General features: G+C 49.0%; 2 protein-coding genes and 1 long non-coding RNA gene across 9 annotated transcripts; 1 reads left to right on the forward strand and 2 right to left on the reverse strand.

Moving 5' to 3' along the window:
* Window positions 1-8,095: 8,095 nt before the first annotated feature.
* Window positions 8,096-10,906, reverse strand: LOC771880 (T-cell surface glycoprotein CD8 alpha chain-like). 3 transcript variants are annotated; one of them, XM_046941267.1, is made up of 5 exons: window positions 10,820-10,906; window positions 9,879-10,247; window positions 9,178-9,273; window positions 8,907-9,023; window positions 8,096-8,438 (listed from the first exon to the last, which is right to left on the reverse strand). In XM_046941267.1, exons 1-5 carry the CDS (start codon window positions 10,866-10,868, stop codon window positions 8,422-8,424), a joined length of 648 nt encoding a protein of 215 aa, XP_046797223.1. In that variant the 5' UTR covers window positions 10,869-10,906; the 3' UTR covers window positions 8,096-8,421. The 3 variants fall into 3 exon arrangements, with proteins under 3 accessions (XP_046797223.1, XP_046797222.1, XP_046797224.1); XM_046941266.1 differs by having other exon boundaries at window positions 8,096-8,535; XM_046941268.1 differs by lacking the exon at window positions 8,907-9,023.
* A 2,018-nt stretch (window positions 10,907-12,924) lies between these two features.
* Window positions 12,925-18,700, reverse strand: LOC101749090 (T-cell surface glycoprotein CD8 alpha chain-like). 5 transcript variants are annotated; one of them, XM_025150138.3, is made up of 5 exons: window positions 18,611-18,692; window positions 16,202-16,570; window positions 15,826-15,921; window positions 13,902-14,018; window positions 12,925-13,167 (listed from the first exon to the last, which is right to left on the reverse strand). In XM_025150138.3, the coding sequence occupies exons 1-5, from the start codon at window positions 18,654-18,656 to the stop codon at window positions 13,151-13,153; spliced, it is 645 nt and encodes a 214-aa protein (XP_025005906.2). In that variant the 5' UTR covers window positions 18,657-18,692; the 3' UTR covers window positions 12,925-13,150. The 5 variants fall into 5 exon arrangements, with proteins under 5 accessions (XP_025005906.2, XP_040556332.1, XP_025005905.2 ...); XM_040700398.2 differs by lacking the exon at window positions 18,611-18,692 and adding an exon at window positions 17,042-17,128 and having other exon boundaries at window positions 15,826-15,918; XM_025150137.3 differs by lacking the exon at window positions 18,611-18,692 and adding an exon at window positions 17,042-17,128.
* LOC121113238 lies at window positions 17,258-23,465 on the forward strand. Its single transcript, XR_005859955.2, has 2 exons — window positions 17,258-18,431; window positions 18,613-23,465. It is a non-coding gene; the product is annotated as an uncharacterized LOC121113238 (long non-coding RNA).
* Window positions 23,466-24,551: the final 1,086 nt, after the last annotated feature.

The following is a 24,551-nucleotide window of genomic DNA, read 5'->3' on the forward strand; positions in this document are numbered from 1 at the left end:
CTGAACAGCCACCATCAGCAATTCAGTGCAACTGAGAGAGCTGGGAAAGAGAGGTGAGCTTTCAGGTATGGACATTCTTCCTGCCCTGAAAAGCAGAGGCATCACAGTTTAATATCTGTAGAGGCTGTGGTGAAATTGGACTGTATTTAGTTAATAAGTGTCAAACAATGAATGAATGAGATATGGCTGTGGAGAGCATAGACAAAATCATGTGGGGAAAAGGGAGTCTGATAGGTTTTGGAATGGGCTCAGGGGGATATGATTTTGAGATGAATGATCTCGGTGCTTGCTGTGTTGATTTCATTTGGAAAAGCTGGGAGAGATTTCCCACTGTGGATCCCTGGTCAGACAGACAAACATATGTCAGTATAGCTGGGAGTAGATTTCTTTGATTTGAAACATGAGTGATGTTGGTTGTAGCTTGTTCAGTCCCTCTGCCCCTATGAAAACTGTGCGTGAAGCCAAAGAACACACTGTGAGCATTAAGAATTAGAAGCGTTTAATCTGGACAACTTCAGAAGTGAGAGGTAGCTTGGGTTCTGAGAGCTGAGTTTTGGGTGTGATGGATGGGTAGGCGGAGAAGGATCAGCACAAATGCTCGCTCTCCATCAGGGCGGCTGTGTGTCTTAGAGATGGGATCAGTGCGGTGCTTGTGGCGGATGCCTGTGTGCCTTCTGCTGAGCAGCGACGCAGCACTGCTTGCTTACGGTGAGCTTCGTCCTGCAAGTGACAACGGAGTGTGAGGCATGGTTGGTTTTGATCATCCGTCTGCTTTGTGCATTTAGAACATTTGATCTCTTTGGTAAAGAAGAACTGAGAGCTGAGTGAAAGTTTCAGAATTTCATCTCCAGTCACAACCTTAGTTTCAACAGGAGGGGGGAAAAGAGAAATGCTGGCACTCAAACATACCTTTGCCCTGGCTACTTTCTCTGATCGAATTAAAGATGTCAGACCTGAAATTGTGCCCAAACCTGTTGCCTTCCCAGAAGTGTAGCCTCACTGCTTTCAGCATAGCAGCCTCTGAGTATGTGTAATTAAGGAGGTAGTTTGGCTGTAGCTCAATCTGCTGCTGAGAGTGTTAGCATGTGGATTTTCAAGACCTATACTGGAGCACGTTTCTCTTGTTATTCCTCAGTGTTTTGGGTTCTGCATCTTCCAACCCTGATTTATGGATATCAGGATTATAGAGGCAAAGTAGTCTAATGGAATGAAGTTTCTGTGTTTTCAGTTATTGCCTGAGAGTGCAGAATGCGGTAAATATTTCTCACTCTAACCTAGAAATGAGGAAAATATGGGAAAGAGTTTTAAGAGCAGTCCTTCAGCATTCCCTGTGTCCTGGATACGCAATGGCTGCATGAGGGCAATAGGGAGAGAGCCCATTGTCCTGGAGGAATGATCTGTGCTCTGTAGTGTGAGGCTCCAGGAACCTCTGCAGGGTGTCAGGGTGCAACTTACTTTGGCAGTGCATGATGGTGATGGTTATGGCAGTGAGGAGCAGGAGGCAGGTGCCAGCCACTCGAACCCAGAGGAAAACTTCACAGGTGGAATTCAGCATGTTCTTGTTGCCTGTTCCTGCAGGAAGAAAGGAGAGAGGGGAAAAAGTGCGGCCCGGCTCTCGGCTGTGGTGTCATCCAGCTGTGGTAGAGCCATCAAGAGGTCCAGCAGGAAAGGGAGCCGTGTGGCTCTGAGCCAGGCTGGCGGTAGGTGTAGATAAGGAGACGGCTTCCATAGGGCACAGAGAGGTGGGTACCAGGGATGTCTGCTGGTGACGTCCTGAGCTGTGGGCTGCTGCTGTGAGCATGGTTCTGGTGAGCTGAGGGAGGACACGTAGCCAGAAGATTTCTTGTATTCCCTGCTAAGGCTTAAAGCAGTGTTAGCTCAAAATGCAGTCTCTTTTTTTGGATGTGATCCATCATTGTGCATGCTTGTGAGTTTTGGGTCACCCCTGGTAGGTTGAAAGGTAGCTTGGATAATGCAATTGTGAAATCATTGATTTTGGAAAAGACCTTCAAGATCTCCTCAGCCAAGCATCAGCCTGCCCTTCTGAGTCCCATTAATATCCCACGTTCTTTATTGCCACGCTCAGAGAAGTCAAATATCTCTGAGTACGGTTACTCTACTGCTTTCCTGGGCAGCCCAGCCCAAAATGGAGTGACTTTCATCCACTCATGGGCTGCTCTCTGTTAAAGATTAGAAGACTTACTGCCTCCCCACATCAGTCAGCCCAGGCCTTAATTTAGGCTCATGAGAGCAAAGCAGCACTGCTGGCAGAGCCGCGGCCTCCCCACAGCTGGGTTACCTGCGTCCGGGCTGTGACAGGCGATGTCCTTTGTGGTGACCTGGCTGCTCTGGTTGGTGGCAGTGAGGGTGCTGGGTGCTGCTGCTGTTGTGCCTGGAAGGAGAAATGGATGAATACAGCAATATATATTCAGTCCATCTTCTGCCACCCCTGCCAAGGTACAGGCAACATGGGGAATTTGCAGGTCCAATTTTGAAAAGTGATACAGTGAAACACTGCCCAAGCATGGAAATAGAAGGCTTAGGGATCCTAAATCACTGGCAGCACATACCGAGATCTTTCTTATTAGGAACAGTGTCTTGACAGACCTGGGAACCTTTTCTTTCCACAGTCCAACCTCCACCTCAGGTGTGAGTTACTTTTTGAGCTGCTGTAAACATACAGAGGCTATCAGGGGATTCAGGATTTATGTGAGGTGAGGAAAAGGAGGTGGTGGTTGTGGACTTTGTAACTGTCATCCCTGAGAGGCACTGATGCGATGAAGAGGTTCCGTGGGACTGCGTGCCCACCTGTGTGTTTGGGCAGGGCCAGTGGGGGTGAGTCGGGAGGCTCTATGCGGAGGAGCGGTGCCTGTGTGATGAGACGGCTTGGGCAAAGAAGCCGGGCCATGAGGAGTGTGGGCGATGGGCCGAATTGAGAGGGCACGGGCAGGGGTGCTGGGTGTAAGCGAGGTGGGTGAAGCTGTTGCTGACCTGGGAAGAAGGCGGGTTGTCCAGAGCTGAAGTACATCACCCAGTTGACGTAGTTGACGCAGAAATAGATCCCCTCATCTTCTGCCCAGAAGGATTTCACAACCAGCCTAGAGGTGCTGACTCTCCATGATGCCTCAAAGTGCGGAGATGTTCTCTCACCCCCATTAAATGTGGTGGTGTTCTTTCTGTAACTGGAAAGGATGAAGTGAATGTTCCCACTCTTGTCCAGGCGGATCCAGGATACTTTCCAGGAGTCATCGTTTCTCATACAGTTCAGCTCCAGCCTCTGTCCCTTCTGGGGCTGTATGATGCTCCTGTTGGGAAACCTGACCACCACTGCATCCCTCTGTCCCTGGGTGCCAGTGCAGCCTGTGGGCAGAATTCAGCCATGTCCACTTAGGTGCGGCTCGGGAAGAGCTCCCGGGGCCTTTGGGCAGGGCTCTTCCCCACCGCTGCAGTGTGCGTGCATGGCAGGCAGGCAGCCGGGCTGTGAGTGTGAATGCGGAGGGAGAGCCTTGGTGTCCAGCACGCTTGGGTGCTGTGCTGGAGTCCCTGGGGACTCAGCATTGAGAGCGCTGGGCTCTTGAGGTGGATGCTGCCCTTCAGAGCAGCCCTTCAGCTGCCTTCTTGAGGCTGTGGCCACTTCCCAGCTTCTCTGCCAGGTGATTCCCCCCTGACAACTGCCTCACGCCGCCCCTCTCCCCTTCCCCGGTCCCTCCAGCAACACCTGTCTGAACAGGCTCTGTTCCTGCTGCGTATCGTACTGCAGTCCCACCGCTCCCACTTCCCTGCACAGTCCCTGAGCTGCCCTGAATTCCTTCCTTCCCACTTCCATACTCACAGAGCCCCAGGCTGAGCAGGAGGAGCAGTGCAGGAGACCCGGCCATTGTCCTTGGGGTGGTGCAACAGAGCGTGGGTGATCTTTGTCACTGAAGTTTGGAGGCAGCGTAACTTATAGGAGAGGATGTGATGTCATCAGGACCCTCTTCTGTGAAGAGGCGTTGTTCCGAAAAGAATGATTTCTGCAGCACTTCATTTGTGATCCCGAACTTGGACTCATTAACTGTAATAGCATTGTTTGTAGTGGTGCCTCATTGATTTTGCTCCGTTGTCTTCAGCTGAGGTTCAGACTGACAGTGGTCCAGCCTGAAATCAAATCAGGTGCCACAAACTGCAGTCTCGCAGCCATTTTGGGTGCTCTCATCATGTCCACATTTGCAGAAAACAAGGATAATTCCCGTGCCATTGAGATGGGCTGCAAGTTGTGTTTTATGCAGGAGGTTTTATTTTAGCATATTCTTCTATTCTATTTTCAGATTGATCCATGTGCGCTTGTCATCTCAGGGTCCATGCATTGCTGAGATGCAGCTGAGAGCTTCAGCTCTGCTGTTCTCCACGTTTCTTCTTTATACTCTCTGTGCAGAAACCGCTGTGTGCAAGGCAGGAGGTCTGTGCTGTGGTAGCCATCCCTGCAGCCCTATGTCCCAGACTCATGCAGACTTATTTTTCTTGAGTTTAAATTCTTGTCCTTTTGTTCTACAACCACAGGGACTTCCGCCCTGCCAAAAATAACCCTTAAATGCCACAACAGTGAGGGCCCTTGCTGCTGCCTCCAGGTGACCACTCACTCACCCGTTGGTAAGTGCTGGGCTTCCTGCAGCTTTGCACATACAGTAGCGACAGTTTCCCTGGGCTGGTGTTATTTGTGTCTTCTGTTGTTATTTCCTGGCTCTGCTGTTGTTTGTGATGTGTTGTTGTATTCCTCTTTTGCAAATGTGCCCCCTGTTCCTGGGTGCCCGAAAGCAGGCACCGCTGTCTGATGGAAGTGCTGTTTTGTGAGGAAATGGGCCCAAACTGTGTGGTTATCCCTGGGCTCATTTGATTGGACTTCAATCATTTTGGTAAGTAAGGACAGCTGGTGTGAAACCTTCTGGAATGGGGTAACTAAGGTCAGCCATGGTCAAACTGTGATGTCAGACATCCACTTATAATGCTGAGTCCTCACTTGCAGAGCAGCAACCATCAGCATCACTGTTAGTGCAACTGAGAGATTTGGGAAAGAGAGATGAGCTCTCAGGTGTAGAGGTTCTTCCTGCCCTTAAAAACAGGCCATCGTGGTTTATTGTTAGTAAAGACTCAGCGTTGAGAGCATTCGGGTCTTCAGATGGATACTGCCCTACAGAGCTGCCCTTCAGCTGCCTTCTTGGGGCTCCTGCCATTTCCCAGCTTCTTTGCCAGGTGATTCCCCCCTAACAACTGCCTCATGCCTCCTCTCTCCCCTGCCTCATCCCCTCCGACATCACCTGTCTGAACAGGCTCTGTTCCTGCTGCGTATCACGCTGCAGTCCCACCGCTCCCGCTTCCCTGCGCAGTCCCTGAGCAGCCCTGAATTCCTTCCTTCCCACTTCCATACTCACAGAGCCCCATGCTGAGCAGGAGGAGCAGTGCAGGAGACCCGGCCATTGTCCTCACTTAACTTTCTCACTGAACTTTGGAGGCAGCATAACTTATAGGAGAGGATGTGATGTCATCTGGACCCTCTTCTGTGAAGAGTCCGTGTTCAGTCTCTGAGGTGAAACAGTGAGAAATGATCTCTGCTGCACTTCATTTGTGATGCAGAACTTGGGCTTGTTTTTTGTGATAGTGTTGTTTTTAATGATGCCTCATGTATTTTGCTGCAGTATCTTCAGCTGAGATACAGACTGACAGTGCTCCTTCTTGAAATTGGGTGAATCAGTTCAGACTGATGTTTCCCACCCACTTCACATGCAGATCTGCAGAAAACAAGGACAGTACTGGGGCCATGTGCATGCACAACATGTTGTATTGCTTAGGAGAGATTGTATTTCACTGTATTTTGTTTTATTCAATGTAAAGTTTAAAGAAGACCTGGGAATGGACAGCATCTGTCCATCTGCCTCTTATGTCTGAGTCCATGCATTGCTGACATGTAGCTGAGTTCTGCAGCTCAGCTCTTCTCTGCATCTCCTTTGTAGTTTCTGTGCAGAAGCTGCTGTGTGCAAGGCAGGAGCTCTGTGGTGTGATACCCACCAAGACAGCCCCGTGTCCCAGTAGTATGCTAAGTTTTAATTGTTATTTATACCCTTGTGGTTTTCTTCTCCAACCACAGGGACTTCTGCCATGTCAAAAAACAAGAAGAAACACCTTACCTGCTTTAACACTCTGAGTCCTGCCCACTGTCTGTAAGTGACCTCTCACATTGCTAAGGATTTTGTTTTCCTGCAGCTTTGTGCATACAGTCACAGCAGTTCCACTAGGCTGGTGTTATTTGCTTCTTCTTTTTTGGGGATTTCCTGTCTTTCCTGCTATATTTTGATAAGGTGTGAGGTGTTGTTCTCTTGCCTTTGCAACAACATCCTCTGGATGTTAACAAGCCAGGCACTCCCACTGCTGCCTTTGCAACGGGATCAGGGGCTGAGCTGGTGTGCATGCCTTGTGGATGGCTGACGTTGTCCCACATTTTGTGAGGTGCTCAAGTAATCTGCTTCTGCCCTACACCAGGACTGTGACCAGAGTGGGAAAATTCCTGATTTCTGTGGTTCAGAATGATGGGGCTGGAAGGGAAGCTGTTGGCAAAAGAGGGTGCTTGAATGTTTCTGGGGATTGGATTCTCACCCTGCCATGGAGCATAGTTGCCTACCAACAGCATCTCATGTGTTGGGAGGACTTCTACAGGAGGAATACTGGATAACCCAGGAAGGGCTATAGCCTGTCTCACAATGGACATCTTTCTTCCCTCTTTTCTCCCTGTGACAGTGAGATTCTAGTATGGGTCATTCCCAGCTACCTAACAGGTACCCCGAAGTTCCCCTCCTAAACACGGAGTTGCCCTTCCTCTTGGTCCTCGTGGCTCATGAATGGAGTTGGTTTCCACACAAGGCCACCACCTGGTGTGATGTCCTCAGAACCGGAGCCCTGAGTCACTGTTCAGAAGACTGCTTTTCATATTCAGATTGTTATTTGCTGAGTTGGGTTGTGGGTCATCACTACAAAAATGATACCCCCAGCCCCTTCATCTTCTGATTTTGCCTGTCATGCCATGCAGGATGATGGTGACTATGCTGTGTAATAGGGGGTGCATTAAGGGCTATCACTCCTTTCTGCTGCCTTGGAGAAACTGTTAATGAATACATGTATTTAAGGAATGATGAAAGGTTGTTGTCAGTGGAGAGAGATGCACTGTGGTGCATCCCTTCCCAGGAGGGACATGCTTCATTGACCAGAGAGGGACCCAGGCAAGTTTAGCTCTGATGGACACATCTGTGTGTGGTTGGATGAAACCACTCTGCTCTTGAGCCTCCATCTCTGGTCTCCTAAGTAACAAATCAACTGGGACAGAGATCTTCCTTGCCTTGATCCTGTGTTTATGTATCTCAGTACAGAACAGTATTTTCTTTCTGTAGAGTCCTAAGAATCGCCAAGGTTGGAAAAGACCTCAAAGATCATCCAATACAACCATTCCACTATTGCTAATATTCCCACTAATCCATGTCCCTCAGTGCAACATCTAAGCCTTTCTGGAACACCTCCAGTTTCAGTGAGTCCACTGCCTCCCTGGGCAGCCTATTCCTACACCTGTCCTCTCTCTCGGGGAAGAAATATTTTCTGCCATCCAAACTGAATCTTCCCTGGCACAGCCTGAGGGCAATTCTTCTAGTCCTAGTAACATCTAAGAACAAGTAATACTGTCCCAGTGGCAATTATTTTATTCTGAAAGGCTTCAGACAGAAGGAGGACCACCAAGAACAGCTCTAATTTGAAACCTTCACCTGTGGAGGCAATTTAGATCAGCTGCGTGGTTGAATTTTGTCTATGCCTGCTGAGGACATTTCCGTTGCACAAGCAAGAGGCGAGTTTCTACCATGGACCCGAGGCAGATCCTCACTGCTTCCAACATCATTTGGTGTGAAACTTCATTGTGGAATTTTGTTTTTATAACATTAGTGGGATAGCATGTTACATTGTAAGTCTCTCTGACGCCTTTGTCAATAATAAATTAAGCTGAGCTACACAATGAAAGAAAAAGAAGTTACACCCTGCTTGTCTGGAAGACTTTGGTATTGAGAAATTGAGGCATTAGAACTGAGTTTTGTATATGAGGGGTTTATTGGTCATCTCGTGGAAGGTTCAGCTGTCCAGCACAGCACACAGCACTTTTCCATAGCGGCACGGAGCTGCCCGGCTTCTTAGGGTCAGCGCTGTCCCCCGCGGTCTGGGTGTGTCCCAGCAGTGTGGGGCAGGAGCACGTCAGGCCGCGGGAGGTGTGCAGTGCTGGTGGGCAGCACAGGAGGAGCAGCCAAATGCCCGCGCAGCATCAGGGCAGCTGTGTGTGTTGCTGATGGGCTCCGTGCGGTGCTTGAGGAGGACGCCTGTGTGCCTTCTGCTGAGCAGCGACGCAGCACTGCTTGCTTACGGTGAGCTTGGTCCTGCAAGGGATGGGCTTGTGGTGAGCGTGTGTGACGCGTGGCTGTGTCCATTACAGCACTGCTGATGCTTCCTGCTGTTAGCATGGGAACGTCTGATCTGTTTAGCAAGGAGGAATCCAAAGTAACAGTGACAATTTCTGAATTTACTCTTAAATCTCAATCTTGCATTTGAAATGGAGGTTTGATGAGAATAAAGGAGAATACTGAGTTCTGCCTTAAGGCAGAGCCTGTTAAAGGCACTGTGTCTTTGCTGTAAGCTGGCATGGAACTCTTCAGGATGAATCTCCCTCCATGACACTCCTCCCCATTTTGCTTCTCTGTCACTACTGTACATTGCTTTCATTGAATTATGATGCTGAGCCAGAAATTGAGCAGAAAATGTGGATGTTTCGTAACAATCTCTGCTTCAGCATTAGTGCTGCTTTCTGCAGAAATTAATGCAGCTAACGAATTTTCCCTGGTACTCACTTTGGCAGTGCGTGATGGTGATGGTTATGGCAATGAGCAGCAGGAGGCAGGCACAAGCCAGGTTAACCCACATGACTAATTTACAGCAGAAATTGGGCATGTTCTCCTTGCTTCTTCCTTCAGAAAGAAAGAGTGAAGAAAGAGGAAAGGCCCAGCTGCAGACCACTCCCTGTGTTCTGAATGAGCAGTAGTCAGCACAGACATTAAGTTTGCCACTTCTGATCAAAGCAGCACTGCTGGCAGAGCCCCTGCCTCCCCACAGCTGGGTTACCTGGATCCGGGCTGTGCCGGGAGATGTCCTTCATGGTGACCTGGCTGCTCTGGGTGGTGGCAGTGAGTGTGGTGGGTGCTGCTGTTGTTGTTGTGACTGGAAGGAGAAATGGATGAATACAGCAAAGTAAAATAAAACCACTTTCTCACACCCCTCCCAGGACACAGGCAACACAGGGGGAATTTGTAGGTCTCATTTTGAAAAATGAAGCAGCAAAACACTGCCCAACTATGGAAATAGAAAGCTTAGGGTTCCTAAATCCTTGGCAGCACACTTGGAGATCTTTCCTATTAGGAACTATGTTTTGGGCAACCTGGGAACTTTTTCTGTCCACAGGCCAACCACCACATGGAATGTGATTTTATTTTTGAGATGCTGCAAGCATTTGGAGGTTGTCAGGAGATTCGAGAATAATGTGAGGTGAGGAAAAGGAGGTGGTGGCTGCATACATTGTATCTCTCATCTCTGAGAGGTGCTGATGGGATGGAGAGGTGCTGCTGGGCAACCTGTGTGCTTGGGCAGGGCCGGTACCATGAGCAGAGCTGGTGGGTGGGGAGGCTCTATGAGGAGGAGCAGTGCCTGTGTGATGAGACGGCTTGGGCAAAGAAGCAGGGCCATGGGGAGAGTGGGCGATGGGCTGGATTGAGAAGGCACGGGCAGGGGTGCTGGGTGTAAGCGAGGTGGGTGAAGCTGTTGCTGACCTGGGAAGAAGGCGGGTTGTCCCGAGCTGAAGTGCAGCACCTGGTTAACGTGGGCAATGCAGAAATAGGTCCCCTGGTCCCGTGCCCTGAAGGATTTCACCACCAGCCGATAGGAGCTGCCTTGTTTTGACACCTCAAATTGTGAAGATGCTCTCTTGTTCCCTGGGAAAGTGGTCCGGGAAGACTTGGAAATGTAGACAATGAAGTGAAGGTTGCCATCCTTGTCCAGGCGGATCCAGGAGACTCCCCAGGAGGTTTTGTATGTATGGCACTTGAGCTCTAGCCGCTGCCCTTCCTGGGGGTGCTTCATACTCCCGTTGAGGAAACTGACTGCCATCGTGTTCCCCTGTCCTTGGGCACCGGTGAAGCCTGTGGGCAGAAGTTGGCCACGTGCCATCAGGTGCTGCTCAGGAAGAGCTCCCAAGGTCTTTGGGCAGGGCTCTTCCCCACTGGTGCGATGCGTTGCAGACAGCCGGGCTGTGAGGGTGAATGCGGAGGGAGGGCCTCGGCGTCCAGCACGCTTGAGTGCTGTGCTGGAGTCCCTGGGGACTCAGCATTGAGATCGCCGGGCTCTCGAGATGGATGCTCAGAAGGCAGCCCTTCAGCTGCCTTCTCGGGGCTGCTGCCATTTCCCAGCTTCTCTGCCAGTTGATTCCCCCCCCTAACAGCTGCCTCATGCCCCCTCTCTCGCCTTGCCCATTCCCTCCAGCAACACCTGTCTGAACAGGCTCTGTTCCTGTTGCGTATAGTGCTGCAGTCCTTCCATTCCTGCTTCCCTGCACAGTCCCTGAGCAGCCTCAATTCTGTCCTTTTGGTATTCCCCTTCCTTCCCCTTGGTTTCTTTTGCCCAGTTTCTTGTCTGTGGTGCAAGGGGAATGCCTTCACCCATTGTCCTCCTTCCTCCCGGCACAGGTTCCCAATAAGCCCACTTGCATACTCACAGAGCCCCAGGCTGAGCAGGAGGAGCAGTGCAGGAGACCCGGCCATCATCCTCGAGGCGATGCTGTGGAGCGCGGCTGATGTTTCTCACTGAAGTTTGGAGGCAGCGTAACTTATAGGAGAGGATGTGATGTCATCTGGACCCTCTTCTGTGAAGAGGTGTTGTTCATAAAAGAATGATTTCTGCAGCACTTCATTTGTGATCCTGAACATGGGCTCATTTATTGCGATAGTATTGTTTTTAATGCTACATCAGGGATTTTGCTACGGTTTCTTCAGTTCAGATTCAGACTGACAATGTTCATGCTTGAAATCAAATCAGCTGCCACAAACTACAGTCTCACAGCCATTTGGGACACTCTCATCATGTCCACACTAGCAAGTCTCGTGCCAATGACATGGGCTGCAAGTTGTGTTTGAGGCAGGAACTTTTATTTTAGTATGTTTTCTTCTATTTTCAGATTGATCCATGTGCGCTTCTCATCTCAGGGTCCATGCATTGCTGAGATGCAGCTGAGTGCTTCAGCTCAGCTGTTCTCCACATTTCTTCTTTATACTCTCTGTGCTGAAACCGCTGTGTGCAGGGCAGGAGGTCTGTGCTGTGGTAGCCATCCCTGCAGCCCCATGTCCCAGACTCATGCAGGCTTATTTGGTTAGTTTAAATTCTTGTCTTTTTGTTCTACAACTACAGGGACTTCTACCCTGCCAAAAATAACCCTTATATGCTGCAACAGTGAGGGCCGTTGCTGCTGCCTCCAGGTGACTGCTCACACGTTGGTAAGTGGTGGGCTTCCTGCAGCTTTGCACATACAGTAGCGACAGTTTCCCTGGGCTGGTGTTATGTGTGTCTTCTGTTGTTATTTCCTGGCTCTGCTGTTGTTTGTGATGTGTTGTTGTATTCCTCTTTTGCCAATGTGCCCCCTGATCCTGGGTGCCCGAAAGCAGGCACCGCTGTCTGATGGAAGTGCTGTTTTGTGAGGAAATGGGCCCAAACTGTGTGGTTATCCCTGGGTTTATTTGATTGGGCCTGAATGCAGTTTGGTGAATAAGGAAAGCCACTGTGAAACCATCTAGGATTGGGTTTCTGGTGTCAGATTGAAGTAAATCAGCTGGTTTTTGTTTGTTTATTTTGTTTTGTTTTGGCAAAATAAATAGGAAATATATTTCATTGAGTAAATTACATTTCAAGAATCTGTGTCTTGACATCACTTCCAGCAAGTGTGAACAATGGACTGATCGGCCTCACTGCCATTTGTCATTGAGGTACTTAGTTTGCTTGTGTAGGCTTCTTCTGTTGTCAGTTTAGTCTTCTCAGTCTAAATAGAATCCACGCTGCCTTTGCAATGGGATCAGGAGCTCTGGGGAGTGCCTGGTTTCACTGTCTCGTGGAGGAACGTGGGGCAGGAGCTAAAGCTATGGGCGTGCCTTGTGGATGGCTGAAGTTGTCTCATGAGGTGCTGCATTGAGCTGCTTCTGCCTTATAGCAGCACTGTGACCAAAGCAGGAAAATTCCTGAGCTGAAGCTATGGGCATTGCTGGTGAGCTCCCACCTAAGCAGCTGTTCTGCATGCAGTAAGGTCAGCCATGGTTAAATTGTGATGTTTCAGATCCATTTATACAATGTCCTCACCTGCTGAGCAGCCACCATCAGCAACTCAGCGCAAATGAGAGAGCTGGGAAAGAGAGGTGAGCTTTCAGGTATGGACATTCTTCCTGCCCTGAAAGGCAGAGGCATCACAGTTTAATATCTGTAGAGGCTGTGGTGAAATTGGACTGTATTTAGTTAATAAGTGTCAAACAATGAATGAATGAGATATGGCTGTGGATTGCTTAGACAAAATCATGTGGGGAAAAGGGAGTCTGATAGGTTTTGGAATGGGCTCAGGAGGACGTGAGTTTAGAGAAATGATCTTGGTCCTTGCTGTGTTGATTTCATTTGGAAAAGCTGGGAGAGATTTCCCACTATGGATCCCTGGTTAGACAGACAAATATATGTCAGTATAGCTGGGAGTGGATTTCTTTTATCTTGAAGCAATAATGATGTTGGTTGTAGCTTGTTCAGTCCCTCTGCCCCTATGAAAACTGCGTGAAGCCAAAGAACACACTGTGAGCATTAAGAATTAGAAGCGTTTAATCTGGAAGTCTTCAGAAGTGAGAGGTAGCTTGGGGTCTGAGAGCTGAGTTTTGGGTGTGATTGCTGAATGGGCAGAGAAGGATCAGCCAAATGCCCACTCTCCATCAGGGCAGCTGTTTGTGTTATTGATGGTATCAGTGCGGTGCTTGTGGCGGATGCCTGTGTGCCTTCTGCTGAGCAGCGTTGCAGCACTGCTTGCTTACGGTGAGCTTGGTCCTGCAAGTGACAACGGAGTGTGAGACATGGTTGGTTTTGATCATCCGTCTGCTTTGTGCATTTAGAACATTTGATCTCTTTGGTAAAGAAGAACTGAGAGCTGAGTGAAAGTTTCAGAATTTCATCTCCAGTCGCAACCTTAGTTTCAACAGGAGGGGGGAAAAGAGAAATGCTGGCGCTCAAACATACCTTTGCCCTGGCTACTTTCTCTGATCAAATTAAAGATTTCAGACCTGAAATTGTGCCCAAACCTGTTGCCTTCCCAGAAGTGTAGCCTCAAAGCTTGCAGCATAGCAGCCTCTGAGTATGTGTAATAAGGAGGTAGTTTGGCTGTAGCTCAATCTGCTGCTGAGAGTGTTAGCATGTGGATTTTCAAGACCTATACTGGAGCACGTTTCTCTTGTTATTCCTCAGTGTTTTGGGTTCTGCATCTTCCAACCCTGATTTATGGATATCAGGATTATAGAGGCAAAGTAGTCTAATGGAATGAAGTTTCTGTGTTTTCAGTTATTGCCTGAGAGTGCAGAATGCGGTAAATATTTCTCACTCTAACCTAGAAATGAGGAAAATATGGGAAAGATTTTTAAGAGCAGTCCTTCAGCATTCCCTGTGTCCTGGATACGCAATGGCTGCATGAGGGCAATAGGGAGAGAGCCCATTGCCCTGGAGGAGTGGGCCATGCTCTGTAGTGTGAGGCTCTAGGAACCTCTGCAGGGTGTCAGGGTGCAACTTACTTTGGCAGTGCGTGATGGTGATGGTTATGGCAGTGAGGAGCAGAAGGCAGGCACAGGCCAGGTTAGTCCACATGACTATATCAGAGCAGAAATGCAGCATGTTCTCATGGCTTGCTCCTGCAGGAAGAAAGGAAAGAGAGGAAAGTCAAAATGCTCACCTCCTGCTTGGGGATACGTCCAGTTGTGGTAGAGCCATGGGGAGGTCCTGCAGCAAAGGGATCTGTGAGGCCCTGAGTGAGGCTGGTGGTAGTTGTAGGTGAGGAGTGGTCTTCCATAGGGCTCAGAGAGAGAGATGGAGACCAAGGATTTCTGCTGGTGACATCCCCAGCTGTGGGCTGCTGGTGTTGGCATTGTGCTCTGGAGCTGAGTGAGGACATGTAGCCAGATGATTTCTCATATTCCCTTCTGAGGCTAAAAGCCAGTGTTATCTCAAAATACAATCCTTTGCTTCAGTGTGGCACATAATTTGGCATGCTTGTGACTTTTAGGTCCCCCCATGTGGGATGAGATAAGTTGAATGATGGAATCATGGGATCATAGAATCGTTGAATCATAGACTTGCTCAGGTTGAAAAAGACCTACAAGATCATCACAACAACCACAACCTGACCAAACTACCCCAACCAACAACCCTCTGCTAAATCATGTCCCTGAGCTCCCTGTCCAAACTGTTTTTAAACACATCCAGGGATGGTGTCTCAGCCACCTCCCTGGGGAGCCCATTCCAGTGCTTAAGAACCCTTTCTGTAAAGCTTTTCCTGATATCCAACCAAAACCTCCCATGGCGCAACTTGAGTTCTATTCTCCTCGTCCTGTCACCAGTGAGAAGAGAACAGCCCCGCTCTCACTGCAATCACCTTTCAGGTATTTGAAGAGAGCTGTAAGGTCTCTCCCCAGCCTCCTCTTCCCCAGACTAAACAGCCCTGGTTCCTTTAGTCGCTCCTTGTAGGGCATATTCTCCAAGCCCTTCACAAGCCTTGCTGCTCTTCTTTGGACCTGCTCCCACACCTCAATGTCCTTTCTGTACTGAGGTGCCCCAAACTGACCACTGTTCTCGAGGTGCGGCCTCACCAGTGCTGAGTACAGGGGCAGGATTTCTTCCCTAGTCCTGCTCTCCACACCATTCCTGATACAAGCCAGGATACCTGGGCACACTGGTGGCTCATATTCAGCTGACTGTCCATCAGCACACAAAGGTCCCTTTCCATCAGGCAACTTTCCAGCCACTCTTCCCCAAGCCTGTAGGGTTGCCTGGGGTGGTTGTGACCAAAACGCAGGACCCAACACATGATCCTATTGAGACACATACGGTTTACCTTGGCCCGTCTACCCAGGTCCCTGTGTAGTAGGCTTCTCCCCTCTGGCAGATCATCGCTCCTTCTCAACCTAGTGTCATCTGCAAACTTACTGAGGGTGATCTCAATCCCCTAATCAGGATCGTTACTAAAGATGTTGAATAGGATTGGCCTGAGTACTGAGCTCTGCGGGACACCTCTCACGTCTGGATGCCAACTGGATTTAACTCCATTGACCACAACTCTTTAGGCCTGAACATCCAGCCAGTGCTTCACCCAGCAGAGCATATGTCCATTCAAACCGTAGGCAGCCAGCTTCTGCTCGAGGATGTTGTAGGGAACAGTATCAAAAGCTTGAAAGGAGTCTACTTATAGAGCACATTCACAGCCTTACCTTCATCTACTAAGAGGATTCCCTTGGCACAGAATGAAGCCAGATTTGTCAAACAGGATTTACCATTCATGAACTCATGCTGACGGGGCCTGATCCCCTAGTTGGCCTTCAATTGGAGGATGGTGGCTCCTGAGAACCAATTCTCCCCACGTCAGTGAGATCAGTCCTTAATTTAGGCTCATGAGAGCAAAGCAGCACTGCTGGCAGAGCCCCTGCCCCCCCGCAGCTGGGTTACCTGGGCCTGAACTGTGCTGGGAGATGTCCTTCTTGGTAACCTGGCTGCTCTGATTGTAGGCAGTGAGTGTGGTGGGTGAAGTTCTTGATGCGACTGCTAGGAAGAAGTGTGCGGATACATAGAGTTAAAACAGATAAGCTTTTGTTCAGCCGTTGCAGGACATGGGGGGACTTTGTAGGGCCACTGTGTTTGGGCAGTGTCGGTACCACAAATGAAGCGGGTGAGCAGGGAGCCTCTATGAGGAGGAGCAGTGCCTGTGTGATGAGATGGCTTGGGAAAAGAAGCAGGGCCATGGGGAGTGTGGGCGATGGGCTGGATGGAGAAGGCACGGGCAGGGGTGCTGGGTGTAAGCGAGGTGGGAGAAGCTGTTGCTGACCTGGGAGGAAGGCAGGTTGTCCAGAGCTGAAGTGCAACACCGGGGTGATGTAGTTGACACAGAAGTAGATCCCCTCATCTTCTGCCCTGAAGGATTTCACAACCAGCGTAGAGGTGCTGACTCTCCATGATGCCTCAAAGTGTGGAGATGTTCTCTCACCCCCATTAAATGTGGTGGTGTTCGTATTGTAACTGGAGAGAATGAAGTGAACATTCCCACTCTTGTCCAGGCGGATCCAGGATACTTTCCAGGAGTCATTGTTTCTCATGCAGTTCAGCTCCAGCCTCTGTCCCTTCTGGGGCTGTATGATGCTCCTGTTGAGAAACCTGACCACCACTGCATCCCTGTGTCCCTGGGCACCGGTGCAGCCTGTGGGCAGAATTCAGCCATGTCCCCTCAGGTGCTGCTCGGGAAGAGCTCCCGGGTCCTTTGGGCAGGGCTCTTCCCCACCGCTGCAGTGTGTATGCATGGCATGCAGGCAGCCCGGCTGTGAGGGTGAATGCTGAGGGGGTGCCTTGGCGTCCTGCACACTTGTGTGCTGTGCTAGAGTCCCTGCGGACTCAGTGTTGGGAGTGCTGGGCTATTGAGGTGGATGCTGCCCTTCAGAGCAGCCCTTCAGCTGCCTTCTTGAGGCTGTGGCCACTTCCCAGCTTCTCTGCCAGGTGATTCCCCCCTGACAACTGCCTCATGCCCCCCTCTCCCCTTCCCCATTCCCTCCAGCAACACCTGTCTGAACAGGCTCTGTTCCTGTTGCATATCACGCTGCAGTCCCACCACTCCCGCTTCCCTGCGCAGTCACTGAGCTGCCCTGAATTCCATCCTTCCCACTTCCATACTCACAGAGCCCCAGGCTGAGCAGGAGGAGCAGTGCAGGAGACCCGGCCACCATCCTCGGGGCAGTGCAGCGGAGCGCGGCTGATCTTTTTCACTGAACTTTGGAGGCAGCGTAACTTATAGGAGAGGATGTGATGTCATCAGGACCCTCTTCTGTGAAGAGGCGTTGTTCCGAAAAGAATGATTTCTGCGGCACTTCATTTGTGATCCCGAACTTGGACTCATTTACTGTAATAGCGTTGTTTGTAGTGGTGCCCCATCGATTTTGCTCCGTTGTCTTCAGCTGAGGTTCTGACAGTGGTCCTGCCTGAAATCAAATCAGCCACCACAAACTGCAGTCTCGCAGCCATTTCGGGCGCTCTCATCATGTCCACATTTGCAGAAAACAAGGATAAGTGCCGTGCCATTGAGATGGGCTGCAAGCTGTGTTTTATGCAGGAGGTTTTATTTTAGCATATTCTGCTATTCTATTTTCAGATTGATCCATGTGCGCTTGTCATCTCAGGGTCCATGCATTGCTGAGATGCAGCTGAGTGCTTCAGCTCTGCTGTTCTCCACGTTTCTTCTTTATACTCTCTGTGCAGAAACCGCTGTGTGCAGGGCAGGAGGTCTGTGCTGTGGTAGCCATCCCTGCAGCCCCATGTCCCAGACTCATGCAGACTTATTTGTCTTGAGTTTAAATTCTTGTCCTTTTGTTCTACAACCACAGGGACTTCCGCCCTGCCAAAAATAACCCTTAAATGCTGCAACAGTGAGGGCTGTTGCTGCTGCCTCCAGGTGACCACTCACTCACCTGTTGGTAAGTGCTGGGCTTCCTGCAGCGTTGCTCATACAGTAACGACAGTTTCCGTGGGCTGGTGTTATTTGTGTCTTCTGTTATTTGCTGGCTCTGCTGTTATTTGTGATGTGTTGTTGCATTCCTCTTTTGCCAATGTGCCCCCTGATCCTGGGTGCCCGAAAGCAGGCGCCGCTGTCTGATGGAAGTGCTGTTTTGTGAGGAAATGGGCCCAAATTGTGTGGTTATCCCTTGGCTCATTAGATTGGACTTCAATCATTGTGGTGAGTAAGGACAGCTGGTGTGAAACCTTCTGGAATGGGGTAACTAAGGTCAGCCATGGTCAAACTGTGATGTCAGACATCCACTTATAATGCTGTGTCCTCACTTGCGGAGCAGCAATGATCAGCATCACTGTTAGTGCAACTGAGAGAGTTGGTGAAGAGAGATGAACTCTCAGGTGTAGAAGTTCTTCCTGCCCTTAAATACAGGCCATCGTGGTTTATTGTTAGTAAAGACTCAGTGTTGAGAGTGCCGGGCTCTTCAGATGGATGCTGCCCTACAGAGCAGCCCTTCAGCTGCCTTCTTGGGGCTCCTGCCATTTCCCAGCTTCTTTGCCAGGTGATTCCCCCCTAACAACTGCCTCATGCCTCCTCTCTCCCCTGCCTCATCCCCTCCGACATCACCTGTCTGAACAGGCTCTGTTCCTGCTGCGTATCACGCTGCAGTCCCACCGCTCCCGCTTCCCTGCGCAGTCCCTGAGCAGCCCTGAATTCCTTCCTTCCCACTTCCATACTCACAGAGCCCCATGCTGAGCAGGAGGAGCAGTGCAGGAGACCCGGCCATTGTCCTCACTTAACTTTCTCACTGAACTTTGGAGGCAGCATAACTTATAGGAGAGGATGTGATGTCATCTGGACCCTCTTCTGCGAAGATCCATGGTTCAGTAAAGAATGGTTTCTGAAGAACTCTAGTAGAGATTCAGAACTCAGGCTGTGTTTTGTCATAACATTTTCTTTAATGGACTTTGCTGCAATGTTTTCATTTGTCAGCATTCCTTCTTGAAATTTAATCATCCATTACAGAGTACTGTCTCTCAACCATTTGGAGCACTCACATCCCATCCAGACCTGCACAAAGTGGGACAAGTTTCATGATGTGGATTCTGGCCTCAGGCTATGTTTCTTGACAAACATTCTTCCACCTTGACTTGCTCATGCAGAAGTGGTCCGGTGTGGATGTGAAGGCATGCTGTTTTCTTGCAGAGCAAACAAGAAGTGGGAATGTTTTACAGCATGTATTCACATGCAGTTTTGATTTCCAAGTCCACTTATTGCTGACATGTAGCTGCCTTCTCCAGCGCTGTTCTTCTTTGCAATTGTTCTGCAAATGCTGCTTTGTGCAAGGCAGGTCTGTGATGTGAAACCCATCAAAGAAGCCCCATGTCCCAGTGGCATGCAAATTTTCACTTTTTTTTCAAAGCAGAATGTCTGTGGTCTTATTCTACAACCACCAGGTCCTCCACGCTGACAAATGTGTGTGTCAACATTCACAGCCTTTGTTGCTGCCTCCAGGTGACCACTCACCCGTTGGTAAGTGCTGGGCTTCCTGCAGCTTTGCACATACAGTAGCGACAGTTTCCCTGGGCTGGTGTTATTTGCGTCTTCTGTTGTTATTTCCTGGCTCTGCTGTTGTTTGTGATGTGTTGTTGTATTCCTCTTTTGCAAATGTGCCCCCTGTTCCTGGGTGCCCGAAAGCAGGCACCGCTGTCTGATGGAAGTGCTGTTTTGTGAGGAAATGGGCCCAAACTGTGTGGTTATCCCTGGGCTCATTTGATTGCACCTCAGCACATTTTGTTGACTAAGTGAAGCTGCTGTGAAGCCTTCTAGAATCTGTTATTCTAGACTGCTTTTGAGCAGTTAAGACTTTTGATGTCAACGTAAATTAGAGCATCTATTTTTTTTTTTTTTACAATATGATGTGGAAATTTTGTTCATCCATCCCTTAAATAACATTACGTGAATCCATGTCTTGGAATCCCTCCAAGGAAATTTGAACAGTGGGCCTTAAAGCCTCTGTCCATCCCCCATCATGGCATCTAATTTATGCTGTTTGTGTCTGCTGTAAGTATATTTTTCTCAGTCAAAATAGAGTCCATTCTACCTTTGCAGTGGGATCAGGAGCTTTAAGGAGTGTCTGACTTCCCTGCCTGGTGGAGGAACATGGGGCAGGAGCTGAAGCTATGGGCGTGCCTTGTGGATGGCTGGAGCTGTCCCATGTTTTTCGAGGTGCTGAATTGAACTGCTTCTGCCTTACAGCAGCACTGTGACGAAAGCAGGAAATTTCCTCATTTTAGTGGTCCATTCCAGCTTGATTGGAAGGGAACCTGCTGGCAAATGTATTAGGTTAATTGTATCTTGCAACTGGATTCTCACCCTGCCATGGAGCATGGTTGCCTACCCACAGCATCTCATCTTTAGAGATGTGTTAGATGAACATCTATAAGCGGAGTACAGGAAAGTCCAGGAAGATCTTTTGCCTTTTTTGGTAGGGACATCTTACTTCCCACTTTTCTATGGGTCATTACATATCAATAAAGGACATCTCGTGGATGGGCTGTACTACAGGCCATGTGGTCAGGGGGCGCCTGTGGATGAGACCTTCTTGCTTTGGCTTCAGGAATTGTCACAATCTCACCCTCTCATCTCGATGGGGGATTTGAAACACCCAGATGTCTTCTGAGAAAGCAACACAGTGAGCTGCAAGCAATCCCGGAGATTCCTGTCATGTGTTGAGGATAACTTTCTGGTGCAGGTATTAGACAAACTGACTGGAGCTGTAATGTTTCTGGACCTGTTCCTCACCAGTTCAGAGGAGCTCATTAAAGAGGTTAAGACTGGAGGCACTCTAGGCTGCAGTGACCATGCTCTGTTGGAGTTTGTGGTCTTGAGGAAAATGGACCTGTCAAAAGCAGAGTCAGGATCCTGAACTTCAGGAGAGTGAACTTCAGGTTCTTTGAGGATTTACTGTCTGAGATGCCCTGGGAAGCTGTCCTTACAAACAAAGGAGTGTAGCAGAACTGGCAGCCCTTTAAGGATGCCTTTCTGAGGGCACAAGAGCAAAGTGAGGGATAAGATAGAACAGCTCAGAGGTCAGAGTTCAAAGGTCATCTACCTGTATCCATGCTTAATAAGGAGATTTCAGATAGAAAAGCTTGGAGTTAATTCCTACCAGGAACCCTGGTCAGACACAAAGTTATCTCAACACAGTTTGGAGTGTCTTTTCAACAGGGACTTTTCTTATTTTGAAATATTAATGGGGTAGGTTGTAGCAAGTTGGGTCTCCCTGCCCTCATGGATATTGTCAATTAAAACAAACAAACAACTTGCAGAAAGAGATAAAAATCACAGTGGGGAAGATATTGGAGAATAGAAGCAGACTGGGGCATCAGAACAGAGTATTGGATATGATTGGTTTATTGGTCATCTCGTGGAAGGCTCAGCTGTCCAGCACAGCACACAGCACTTTTCCACAGCGGCACGGAGCTGCCCGGCTTCTTAGGGTCAGCGCTGTCCCCCGTGGTCTGGGTGTGTCCCAGCAGTGTGGGGCAGGAGCACATGTCAGGCCGCGGGAGGTGTGCAGTGCTGGTGGGCAGCACAGGAGGAGCAGCCAAATGCCCGCGCAGCATCAGGGCGGCTGTGTGTGTTGCTGATGGGATCCGTGCGGTGCTTGAGGAGGACGCCTGTGTGCCTTCTGCTGAGCAGCGACGCAGCACTGCTTGCTTACGGTGAGCTTGGTCCTGCAAGGGATGGGCTTGTGGTGAGCGTGTGTGACGCGTGGCTGTGTTCATTACAGCACTGCTGATGCTTCCTGCTGTTAACATTTGAACATCTGATCTCTTCAGCAAGGAGGAATTGTAATGTTTAATGAAGTTTTCAAGCTGTAGTCTCAAAACACAAGTTTTTGTTTCAAATTGAGGCGTCCAAAACCAATCAGACTCAAATATAGAGCTTTTCCAGTGTGAAATGGAGCTGTGGTTTCTGAGCAACTTTCTGCCCCCTTTTCTTTGCAGAGCTGCAGGGCTGAAGGGCTTTGGAAAATCTCAAGTGCAGCACTCACACACCACTCACACATCTTTCCACTGCGTGTTTCCAGTACAGCAGCCAATACTACATGCTGGATATTCCTACTATAAACCTCACATGCCGTAAAATACAGTTTGCAAACCACAACTACTCCTGCACCCCCATCCCCCCATGGTGCTGCCCTATAACCCAATCAGTAGGTCAGATATCTCCCCAGGCACATTGCTTGTTGATACCTGAGCTGAGAGTTTCCTACCAGGGCCGAATGTCATAAGGGTTTGCTTCGTGCAAGACGATAGCTTTGCACAAGCAGGTTGCCTTGTACAGGCTTCGTGCACCTCATCTCTGGATGCCTTACAGCTGGAAAGTGCAGCCAGTCGGTAAATCAGCACCAATGCTGCCACCTTTTGGGAACCGGTGACAATTCATGCCTACAGCACAATAGGTTTTGCTAGAGCTGGAGGCAGGAGCAACCAGTATGCTGTTCTGCAGCTCTGATCTCCTGCACACCACAGAGACTTTCTGTAGTTCTGCACTGAACTTCATGTCTTCCAGCACCACCTATGGGGTTTCCTCAAGAAAATGATGATGATCTACATTGTTCCAGTGCATCCATTTTTGTCTAGAGAGCAGTTCCAGTCTTTAATCGGTGAACGGGTCTCACTTTCAATTCCCACCTTCTTTTGCAGCCCCCATTCCCACAGTCAGGTTTCTGTTGGGTTCTCATAGCCGTGGCGTTGTCCCCACAGCCCTACTCTCACCTCCATCAATTCACAGTCCTGTCGTATGTTGTCAGTGTGCCTCAAGGAAGCACACAGCCCTTCCTAAAAGCCTTGGATGAGGAAAGCCAGGTGGAGATAGTCCAGGGGGCTTCTGGGACCATTTCTGCAGTGGAGGATAACTTTCCTAGGGCAGGGTACTGCTATGCATCCTTAGTGGTAACATCTTAGGAGGGAACTTTAATTTCTGTGGTTGGTTAGGGGCTCAGGGAGTGGAATTGGACCCAATTCTGATTGCCCATCCTTCCTGCCAACAGTGCTGGCTGTATGGAAACATATGGCTTTGCTTCGTCTGTTTTGTGGTGCTATTGATGGTGTTGACTGCTTAGTACAACTTGTTATTTCCTCTAGATTTTGCATTAACTTGGAACAAAAAGAAAAAGAAAAAAAAAAAAAGAAAAAAAAAAAACCCCAACCCTCACTGTAGAATGAAAGCTGTGAACACAACTCTCAAACAGGATGTCTTATTCAAAAGAGGCTGCCTTAATGCACCCTTTTGTCATCAACAAAACAAACTCTATTCAGTGCTAGGTTTCACTTTTAGCAGCCTGGTGCCCAGCACTGCTGTGAAGAGGAGTGACTGCTGTTTTCCATACCGAGTCCCCTAGAACTGCTGCCCTGTGCTTGTGAGCGTTGGACTCTACTTGTCATATAACAATTCATGTTTAAGACATAACCTGCAAACGTTACTTTCATGCAATTAATTTACTTACATTTAACCTTTTGCAGTTATAGAACTGTAAAAGGATCTACCAGAGACTGGTCAATAAAGGATCAAGTGAAATTCAGAATAGGCGAATGTGAAATGATACATACAAACAAAGTCAATCCTGGCTTTGCCATAAGGCAAGGAGCCAAATGTTGCCACTCAGGAGAGAAAATCTGGGTTAAGGCTGGTAAATATCAACTCAACACTCAGCAGCAAATCTGCTTGGAAATTAGAAGCAATTGGATGCTAGCAGGTAGGGAGGCTTGCAGTTGCACCAGGGGAGATGTAGGTTGGATGTTAGGAAAAATTTCTTCTATGAAAGTGTGATCAGGCACTGGCACAGGCTGCCCAGGGAGGTGATGGAGTCACCATCCCTGGAGGTGTTCAAGATATGTTTAGATGTTGTACTGAGGCATGTGGTTTAGTGGGGAAATATTGGTGGTAGTTGGGTGGTTGGACTGGATGATGTTGGAGGTCTTCTCCAACCTTGGTGAGTGATGTTATGATTCTATGTATTATTCTACCAGAGAGAACCCAGTGGTGTCATCATATGCTCCAGTGATCCAATCCATGGCCAGTCCAATCCATGTTCCAGTGCACCAAACGGATATTTGAATGCTCTGGGATGATCACACGCTGTCTCAAAGAGGGGACTTGAATTAGTAGTAGGATCAGAAATGTTCAGAAAAGGGCAAAAAGGAGGATTGGATGTCTGAGATGGATTTGGAGTATGCAGGCTGAGACTTGTTAGCTTGAAAATCCGTGGTCTAAATGAGTATTCACTAGAGGTATCCAGATTTGTGACTGGCAGGAAGGTGTGGAAGGGGCTTGAGTACCCACTGCCGCTCCCTATGAGTACAGAAATTAAGGGGCAGCAGATGAAGCTGCTGTGATGGTCAGGATTAAATCTAAAGAAGTCATCCTTCACCCATAGATATCCTTGCTGAAGAGTGCTGAGTATGCAGAGCCTGGACAAGCACTTGGAAAACAGGTCTGTTGTGAGTTACTCCATAGATGGCACCAGGCTCAGGAAATCTTTTTCACTGGAAAAGGTTGGAATACTAAGGGGATGTATCAGACATGATTGTCCTGTCATTATTCCTTAGGCATGTGCTTGGAGACAGAACAGTGGTCTGGATGTACCTGAATCTGCTCGGAATCAAACTTG

Source organism: Gallus gallus, chromosome 4 (assembly GCF_016699485.2).
Source record: "Gallus gallus isolate bGalGal1 chromosome 4, bGalGal1.mat.broiler.GRCg7b, whole genome shotgun sequence".
In the NCBI taxonomy this organism is placed as follows: domain Eukaryota; kingdom Metazoa; phylum Chordata; class Aves; order Galliformes; family Phasianidae; genus Gallus; species Gallus gallus.

Excerpts from the sequence above, each read along its gene's own strand:
- LOC771880 (XM_046941266.1), bottom strand. The coding sequence starts at position 10,868 with ATGATGGCCGGGTCTCCTGCACTGCTCCTCCTGCTCAGCCTGGGGCTC. Across the intron at positions 10,248-10,819 it reads CCTGCTCAGCCTGGGGCTCT|GCTTCACCGGTGCCCAAGGA; the intron begins GTGAGTATGCAA and ends TTCTGCCCACAG. Across the intron at positions 8,536-8,906 it reads CACCATCACGCACTGCCAAA|ATCAGACGTTCCCATGCTAA; the intron begins GTGAGTACCAGG and ends CTTGCTAAACAG.
- LOC101749090 (XM_025150137.3), bottom strand. The coding sequence starts at position 17,090 with ATGGTGGCCGGGTCTCCTGCACTGCTCCTCCTGCTCAGCCTGGGGCTC. Across the intron at positions 16,571-17,041 it reads CCTGCTCAGCCTGGGGCTCT|GCTGCACCGGTGCCCAGGGA; the intron begins GTGAGTATGGAA and ends TTCTGCCCACAG. Across the intron at positions 14,019-15,825 it reads CCAGCACAGTTCAGGCCCAG|GAGCAAGCCATGAGAACATG; the intron begins GTAACCCAGCTG and ends TTCTTCCTGCAG.